At 36.5% G+C, this 9,272-nt stretch overlaps 2 protein-coding genes across 2 annotated transcripts; both read right to left on the reverse strand.

Moving 5' to 3' along the window:
- Positions 1-64: 64 nt before the first annotated feature.
- Positions 65-3,940, reverse strand: LOC103954785 (DEAD-box ATP-dependent RNA helicase 32-like). The gene is given in 9 exon segments (XM_009366613.3): positions 65-471; positions 610-782; positions 971-1,087; positions 1,089-1,402; positions 1,509-1,664; positions 1,851-2,042; positions 2,202-2,528; positions 2,772-3,047; positions 3,288-3,940. Coding segments are annotated over 9 exon segments (2,271 nt in total). The 5' UTR covers positions 3,663-3,940; the 3' UTR covers positions 65-130.
- A 959-nt stretch (positions 3,941-4,899) lies between these two features.
- Positions 4,900-6,027, reverse strand: LOC103954688 (protein RADIALIS-like 3). The gene is made up of 2 exons (XM_009366519.3): positions 5,655-6,027; positions 4,900-5,213 (listed from the first exon to the last, which is right to left on the reverse strand). The coding sequence occupies exons 1-2, from the start codon at positions 5,915-5,917 to the stop codon at positions 5,192-5,194; spliced, it is 285 nt and encodes a 94-aa protein (XP_009364794.1). The 5' UTR covers positions 5,918-6,027; the 3' UTR covers positions 4,900-5,191.
- Positions 6,028-9,272: the final 3,245 nt, after the last annotated feature.

Here is a 9,272-nt window from a genome sequence, read left to right on the forward strand (position 1 = left end):
CCACTTAAACTATTTAAATAGAAAATAAATTCAATGTGGGGTCGACTAAGGAGGTTCCAAGACCTACCGATCAAAAACTTTAAAATGTAGGATACCTCGGAGCAAGCTAACAAATTCCTATTTTCTACCACTACGAGTGCATGGCACTCAACACTTTGAGAGCAACAGCCTCTTGTTCCGCCAAAGATATTGAGTCAGCAATGAACCCTAATTTATCCTTACTTTCTTTTATCTCACCATCATCATGATCACTGCCAAAATATATCTTTGACCTTTTGTGGGGTCGATTTAAGTATGCCTCTCCTTCTGAATCAGAAACATCCTCGTCCTTCTCGTCTGCGTTTCCGCTCTTCCACTTCATCTTATTCTTCAAGCGTTTTTCACGACGGCGATTGCGGTATTGAGCCTTGTCATCCTTGTCCTCCTTCTTCAGACCTTCCCTGAGCTTCTTATAATATTCGGTCTTCTTGCCTGCATAAAGAAGGAGACACATTTCCAGGCAACAGTTTTTTCAGAAGAAGCAAGGTAAAACACCGTGTTTTTCCAATAGATGATGTTACTTGGGCACACGAAACTGATGCACTTATCGACACAATCTCTACTGCATACCTTGAATTTGGTCAAGCGGAGCTCTGGCATTGTTGATATCAGCCAGCCTTGCTAGTGGCGGTAGTGAGTTGCCTTCGTCATCAAAGACAACTCTAGTTCCCACTGGTCTGTGGATATTGATTTTTAACTTCTTCTTCTTCTTCGAAACCCAAGTTGACAATGTAGAAGGCGACCTATGAGGAACGGGATTATCATATATGAGCTCAAAGTTTGGGTGACAATGGTAATGCATCCACAAATACTAAGGTTGATGAAATTTTTAAAGGGATCGTTTAATAACCATTTCGTGACAGTGGTAGCCCCTTTAAGCTTATAATCCGAGTTAAAACAAGTATAAAAACATAAAATGCAAGAAACTCACATAGTATGTTCGATTTTTCTTCCTTCCCAGTCTGCGGCATTTGCTGTATCATTTGTATGAAAAGGATCTTTCTCCCCATCTTCTTCACCAGAATCACTGATATCAAGCTCCTCTAGGAAGCAGCTCCAATTCATTGTCCTTGTCCAAATTTTCTGGTTCAACAATGGGAGATAGTTCGGACACTTTCTTAGAGGAATTATTGATTTCGTTGTATAGAAAACGCATTCTGGGTGGGAACGGTAGACCTATCGATTTGGAAAACTCATCAATTGGTAATTCTTTAACATCGAAAATCTCTTTGTCCTTCTGTTTTTTAACAGACTTTACATATGTGATAACGGCCCTATTAGCCACACCACGTAGTAGATCAGGGTCCTGGACTATCTTAGATGCCAACAATTTAGACAGTGATTGCACAAGGTCCTTGTTAGGCTGAGAAATCAGTAAAACAGCTAATTAGTTTAGCGTAGCTCACAAGCAATCGGAGATGGCGGGAACGATAATTAAAAAGATGTCAAATGATAGAAAATATAACCACCTTTTTTTCCCGAATGGGTATTTTTGCTGCTTGTAGTTTATCAAGCATTTTTTCTTCAGACGGCATCAGAAATAAAAGCGATCTCCCTACAGAATCAAAGCGAGCAGTTCGACCAACTCGGTGTATGTAAGATGCAACATCTTCTGGACAATCCACCTACACACGAGAAAAAGTATCAGCACTTAACGACGCTGTGACGAAATGAGTAACTGGTTGATTCGGGTCGAGAGAAAATGAAAAGCTCAGGGGATATATGATTAATAACAACAATCCTTTTTTTTTTTTTTTAATACATCGATATGTTTTTTCATCAAAGAGAGGGAGAGTTCAACTAAGCCACACCTGAACAACCCAGTCAACTGCCTGGTCGAAGTCAAGGCCTCTTGAAGCCACATCAGTCGAAAAAAGAACTATAGGGTTCTTACTAAACTGTGAGACTGTTTCCATTCTTTCCTCTTGCTTCCTCTTACCATGAATACGCTTCAGAGGTATTCCGGGTTGGAGTTTTGCAAATGCTTTGTATACAAATTCTACCTATTAAAACAAAAATTCGACAATCAAATTTAGTAAAAATATGGATCAAGCAACAGGTGTATTACGTGAAAAAATGGAGGTGAAATATTCACCCCGATGATCAGGCATGACATTGGAATCTGAGATACATTGAAATAAGTCAAAACAAAGTCGGCGCACCTGTTTTCTGGTTGATAGAAACACTAGAATCCTAGATTTTAAGTTACTTCTTATGAAGCCCCACAACATGTCTAGCTTTCGGTGAAGAGGAACGATGATATATGTTTGCTGCAAATTAGTAGGAGTGGCTGTCACAGACTTCTCATGCACACTGACGAACTCTGGATCTTTCAAACAGAGAGTTGCAAGATCCTTAACATCTTTTGGATGAGTTGCTGAAAAGAGAAAAATTTGCCTATCCTTAGGTAGATCTTTAATGATTAACTCCACTGCCGGCTTAAAACTTGCATCACTGAGCATACGATCTGCCTCATCAAGGACCAAAACCTGTTCCCTGGCCGTAAAAGTCCACCCAAATCAGCAGAAAAAATAGAAACGCAACTTATGTGACATGGATACATCGTTACTCTAGCATCCCGCACCAATGATACAATGTCAAGGTGACTGTGGACAATCTAATGCAAAGTGAGACCGATTTTAAGTTGATGATGTTGAGTAAGACACATTGAATTTCAGATGTTAAGTGAGACCGAAATCAAAATCATAATACTAATAGAAGATAAAATAAACCTGAAGCTGTGAACAGAAAAAATGTTCAGTCTCATTCATGTGCTGAAGAAGCCGGCCAGGCGTGCAAACCAATATGTTGAGCTTATTTGCACGCTCCTTCTCTTCTTTGACTCCTTTTCGACCCCCGATTAGAAGACCAGCACTAAAATCATGGTGCCTCCCAACCGAATTCAACACAAGAAAAGTTTGAATGGCTAATTCCCTTGTTGGAGATAGTACGATAACACCCACACCATCGTCACGACACCATCTCTCTCTATACAATTTTTCCAAAAGCTGAAAAGGGAAAGGCAAACTCACAACTTGAATATTTTTTTTTCTTTTTCACAGTTTCTAAGGTGCTCAATTTTCAACTAGAAGATGTGCTTCCAGCCTTCCACATGCAGTCGAATTCAAACTCCATATTTAGCTATTTAGCTAGATTAGTTTAAACTTTATATTATAATATCAAACTTTATATATAATTCACTTGCATAAACACACAAAAAAAAAAACCTAAACCCTAAAAAAACTTACCGGTATAACGAAAGCTAGGGTCTTCCCGGATCCAGTCTTGGAGGCACCGCGAACATCTCTGCCACATAGGGCATGGGGCAAAGCGGCCCTCTGAATATCGGTCATTACAACGTACTTGGATTGGCGTAAGGCGTCCTTAGTCTTCTTGGAGATGGGCAGCTGCTCGAACCTAGTGGCGCCGGCGTACCGCGAAAAGCGGTTGGGGTTGCCGACGCGACCGAGAGGGGCGTCTGAGGGCAAATCGGGAAGAGACATGGGGTTGGAGCCGCGTTCGGGTTGCTGGGATTCGATCCACGATTTCAGAAGCTCGATTTCTTGGAGCTCCTCCGAGAGTTTCTTTTTGATACGATATTTCTTTGATTTGAGTTTTCTCATTGTGGCTTTGGTTGTGTTTCAACTTTGGACTGTGGATGGATGAGGAGAGACAGGTTCTAGACGGAGTGGCAAGGTCTTGGAGAGAGAAGGTGAAGGTAGAGATTAGGGTTTATGTTTGATGAAGGTAAAAAGTAGGGTTTATGTTTGGGGAAATCGACGGCTAAGTTATTGGTTTGGGAAAGGTAATTAACTTAACATGTTTATGACGGAATACTGGTAACGTTTGAATTGCATCCCTAAATTATAATTATACATAACAATTAGTTCAAATTAGAATATCTTGCTGATTTAAAAAATTAATAATAATATAATGACTTTTTTTTCGATAAAATCTACAGTATGAATAACAAATGTGCGAGGGAATTCGACTTTTTACAAGAAGCGAACATCTTAGATATGCATTGCAATAATTAGTAAACCACGTGCCCAAAATTGCAAAAATTGATTCTATGTAGACTCCTAGAGAAGAACGTCACTTGAATTGTAGAGACGACAATCATTATCTGCTGGCCTTGAACTCTTGCAGTTCAGAAACTTCCATGCGAGTTTTATTATTTGGTTAACAAAATGAAGGAGATCGCATGGAGTCTCGTAAGTGTGATATACAAGTCAATTATTAACAATAATTTTGTTGGGGGTGATGACGACCAACCTTTCAAACTTGATGCCGATATGATCATGTCACTTCTTTCCGACATTTGAAAAGTACTGGTTTAATTCGATACTTCCACCTTGGACGGTTCTGAATGAACCTACTCAATGAAAAGCAACGATTCTATACTCATGTCATTACGCATGTCATTAACTTAAGGATTCTACATATTCGATCCAATTTAGCACATGTATTGTTTGTGTTAATTTTTTTTTTAATATAAACAATACTCCACTCTAAATTTAATCTCAACTTCGCTCAGAAAGAATTATATATAACGGAAAGAGGGATTCGAGTTTCGGTGTAGATAAAAGAGTCCATTATTTTAGCAAAGTTGGCTAATTCAAATCCGTGTTATTAAATAAAGGTTTATAAAATCATTATGATAATGATAAATAGTCTCTTGATTCTTTTCATTTATCCTTGACTCTCTTCATTTATCCGAGCCTATGCATTTTAGCTTTTCTGAATTTTTATGTGTTTCGCTTAATCTAATCTGTCTTTAAAGGTTAATTAAATGACGTGGCATGTTTTAAGTTGTTAGATTATTATAATGGACTATATAAATAAAAAAAGCAGAAAAGCTATAAATAATGTAGAGACTCATAATCCTTCGTTCATTGAGACAAACGAAGTGGCCTTTTTTTCTTTTTCTCAGTACATTTAAAGGAGCTGAAAGGAAAATACAATGACTTTTGGAAAACTAAAGGAAAAACGCAACATATTAGCTAATCACATTTGACTCTTGTTGTCCTATATATATATATATATATATATGTATATTGCTACTTGGACGGTTCTGAATTTTCTTTTATGTTGAAACTTAAGAATCTTTATTCCCATCTATGAACTGATCGATCTGGCTTGCTCTCCTTCATTAAATTCTTAGACTCTTCATCCTGCATGAGAACAACAATTAACATCATTTGCGGTAAGGGGGAATTAAAGCATGAAAAATTCATCCCATTGAATATATAAAAAGGCTTGTCCAGCTTGGGGTTATGTTATATCACATGTTTTATTCATTAACTTTTATTCTAAAAATCCTCGTCTGTGTTATAACAGGTGAGTTTGTTACGTCACATTTGGTGATTATGTCTATACATTTGCTTAGAAACTGAAAATAATGAATGTAGAATAGAATGAGTAAATTATTTTATCATTTCTTAATGCAACGATATATGAATAAACCATTCAACGCAATCAGTTATGTACCACATATATGTGAAAGGCTAAAACAATCATGTTATACTGGTAAATAATCTTGAAAATTTTTAAAAGCATTTTCCTTCGTATAAATGAATGCAGTTCAAGAAATTAAAAACATTATATTGAATCACCTTTCTTCTTCAATATCCCTGGAATAGGACTTAGTGCTTCCTCCACCAGATTTTCTATAATTAGGCAAAGGCACCTCACCAGCCTCAATCTTGCTTACATCTTCCACAAGCATCTGATAGTGCCTCTTCACTTCCTCCACTGATTTCCCACCAACAGCCCTCGCCAGATTGTGCCACCTGTCAGGCGTGTCCTTGTCGTAAACCGCCAGAGCATTCTCAAACAGCTTGTTTTGCCTTGCCGTCCACGATCCTGACGACTCCATTGATCGATGGAAACCGAGCTTCGCTAGCTACAACTGATAGAATGCTTGTTGGGAGGGGGCTGAAAATGCCAAATGGAAGTAGGGTTTATAATTATGTTGAGCAAAGAGAACGGCAGTGTTAGCTCCTTATATACTGGAGGGAGGAGAGAGAGAGATGGGTGTGTGTGTAGAGAGAGAGAGATAGGTAAGGTGGGGTCGAGTTGTATTTTGTTGCACAGCTGTTTCTTTACTTGCAAAACAATGGGGAGGAATTTGAACTTTGTAATAACCTACGTGGTTTTCTTTTTACTTTCCAGGTAATATTTCATGGGTTTGCGGATTTTAGGGCTTTAAACCCCCCAAGAAATTATACAGGCGGACTTTGTTTTACCCAATAAAAAAAGTGACATGATCGCCCTCATTCCAGTTCACTCTCCTTCACGTTCTTGCACTTTTCTTCTCGTAAGCTTCGTATATACACTGTCCGTTACTACATTCTAGTTGTAATGCTTCAAATGAATAATATTAATTAGGATTTAGAGAAATGCTATTCACACTTTTAATTTGTTCGTTATTTTGCATTTTTTTCCTGAGGGTTATTTTAAGGTAGTAAAATATTAATTTCTATCTATACAATGACAAATTGAAAGCATGAATAACCGTCGCCTAACTAGTTTAATGTTTAACTATGGGAGCATTTTGACTTATCACCCTCAAGCGGTGGTAAGATTTGATGAGTTTAAATTTTGAGATTTGTGTTTATTCATTATACAGATCTCGAAATTTAAATAAATGTAATAGTGATGAATGGAGTGGTGAGTATCATTATCAATTGAAGGTGGTGAGCAAAAATATTCCTTCTAATTAGTGCTATGAAACTTTCACGTCTATCAATCTAACTGACAACAGACTGTGATGGAGAGAGAATTTTTAGTGTGTCCGGAACACGAGGCTGTATAATATTACATGTCATTATACAATTGGAGGAACTCTTGAAAAGAACAACTACCTCCAACTGTATAATAATATTGGTGTTTCATGTTCCAATCGCACTGAGAAACCTATCGTGTGTGGAGGGTACCTAATCCCGATGTGAATAGGCATGATTTACGTGCAAGACGAAATTCCTCTTACCCATTTGGGGTAAAATATTCAGTTATTTTGGGATATGCCTTTCCGGAGTCAGTTTCAAATAGGCCATGTAGTATAATCAAATCAACATTCTTGTAGATCTACATCCCTCTTGTTAGTTTTTATGATTGGTAGGACTTCAGTGTCTAGCAAGAAAAAGCATTTCAATATCTATAGATGACCTAGATTGTGACTTCAAATCTCCATATTTAAAAGTATATAATTAATACTTAATTATACCTTAAGTTAATTTATCAAAAGTAGTAGTTGTGCGCATGGAATTGAACCCCCTGCAAATTGAATTGCTTTAACTAGTATATATTAATATATTAAACAAAAATTATCATGGGGGACCAGGTTAATAATCTATACTTGGTTTAACTTTCACGGGTGCACTAAAACAGATAACACCATGAGACCTAAATAATCGATCTTATTCACGAAAAGAACGTTATCGAGCTGTATGAGGTAACACACAAAAATCACTTTAAAAGTCTATCTTTTTCCAAGCGTTTTATACATGCATTTTATTGTCAATCTCATGTCTAAACCCATGAAGAAAAACTCAAGCAGAATATTCTTGATCGCATCATTTGTAAGACATTTTTTACAAAAGTATAAAACTTATATATTTTAATATCATCTGATTTACCAGTACTCCTTTGCTTGGTCGTTACTCTCTTTTCAAATAACCTGCCAAAAAATATATATCTCTCATTCCCTACTACTATTGTACACCCAAATTAAGTCAATATATACCCCATAAATAGAACACAGACTACTATTTTAATCCTTGTAATTTAAGCGTATATAGCTAGTTTCGGTTATCGCGATATAACGCTAGTATTTTAAAGGCAACATTTAACTTCATCAAACTTTTTAATTTCGCCAAAATTATAGACAGTAATGCATAAAACTCTGCAGAACTTGGTGTGTGTTTCAACTATTTTTAGAGCAAAAGCATAGCTGTATGTATTGTACTCTCCTCTTACTAAACCAGCAATTAAGACGGTTGGCAATTGCTTTCTGTATGACTTGATTTTTGAAGAACCTATAAGTCCAGTGCAGAACATATATATATAGTTCTTAGTGAATTGTGATTCTAATTCCCAGTTTAGTAGCACAATTGGATCAAGTACCGATGCCTAAATCACTATTCCTCCAATTTCTTGATAGCTGGTTGTCACAGCACTGCAGCTGTCTAGAAAGCAAACATGTCTTCTTTCTATCATTAAGTTCAAGAGATCTCATTCGTATGATTAAAAAAAATGTGATGGATATACCAATATACAATTGTATTTACATTTTCTTTTGTTCCAAATGAGGGGGATTTTTAGCCTACTAACCTTCCTTTGACCATCATAATCGACCATCATAATCGAACTCAGGACATACTGTTTTGACATATATCATATTCACGCACTGAATAAGACTCATGCAACATTTTTTGTAGGACATATATCATATATCCTTATCATAATCCACATCCGATCGATGAAGGAATTTAATTTATCTATCCATGGATGCCTGCTGCCTGCCTTTCCTTCAATTTCAAAAGCTTTGACACTTAACAGTACTAGTTTTCCTTTTTTCTGGTGGCCCTGATTCCAAGTTGGATCCTCGTCACCTTTGGCCCCCACATTTCCATGGTTATCACATGCTAGGCAGATGAGTTTCGATCGATGGATTCTTCGAAGACCAAGGACTGGATACCGAATAGGTTGTCCGATTAGACATTGCTGAGGGCAATGGGGAATCCATCTTCCACCCATTTTATTTGAGGAGAGAAAGTCTTGATCTTTATGGACCTCTCAACAAGCAAAACCATCCATATAAGTATTAGGATTTATACAAATTCGGTATATATTACAATGTACGACATACATTTCTTATCCAACAGTGATTATCATTCTATACTAATTAATATAGAAAGGTGAACCTGTCAAATTCAATGGTTAAAAAGTTGATGTATGATACACATTGTTGTATGGTAGAATTTTTCAATACGTAGTAGGGTGGAATTTTTTGCCATTCTACCATACCGTACCATATTGATTTTTTTGCGAAACTGTAATGGTATGATAATTGTACCAAACAAACATATTTGGTATGTTATTAGTATCTCAAATTAATACCGACAATATTACCGTATCATTTTAAATTATTTATATAAATATATCATATATAATGCTAATTACTAATTACTAACTTTTAATTATTTTTAATGTATTTCATTTAATAACTG

The sequence above is a fragment of a genome, unplaced genomic scaffold, assembly GCF_019419815.1.
Source record: "Pyrus x bretschneideri cultivar Hongxiangsu unplaced genomic scaffold, Pyrus_bretschneideri_v1 Contig1, whole genome shotgun sequence".
Classification (NCBI taxonomy): Eukaryota; Viridiplantae; Streptophyta; class Magnoliopsida; order Rosales; family Rosaceae; genus Pyrus; species Pyrus x bretschneideri.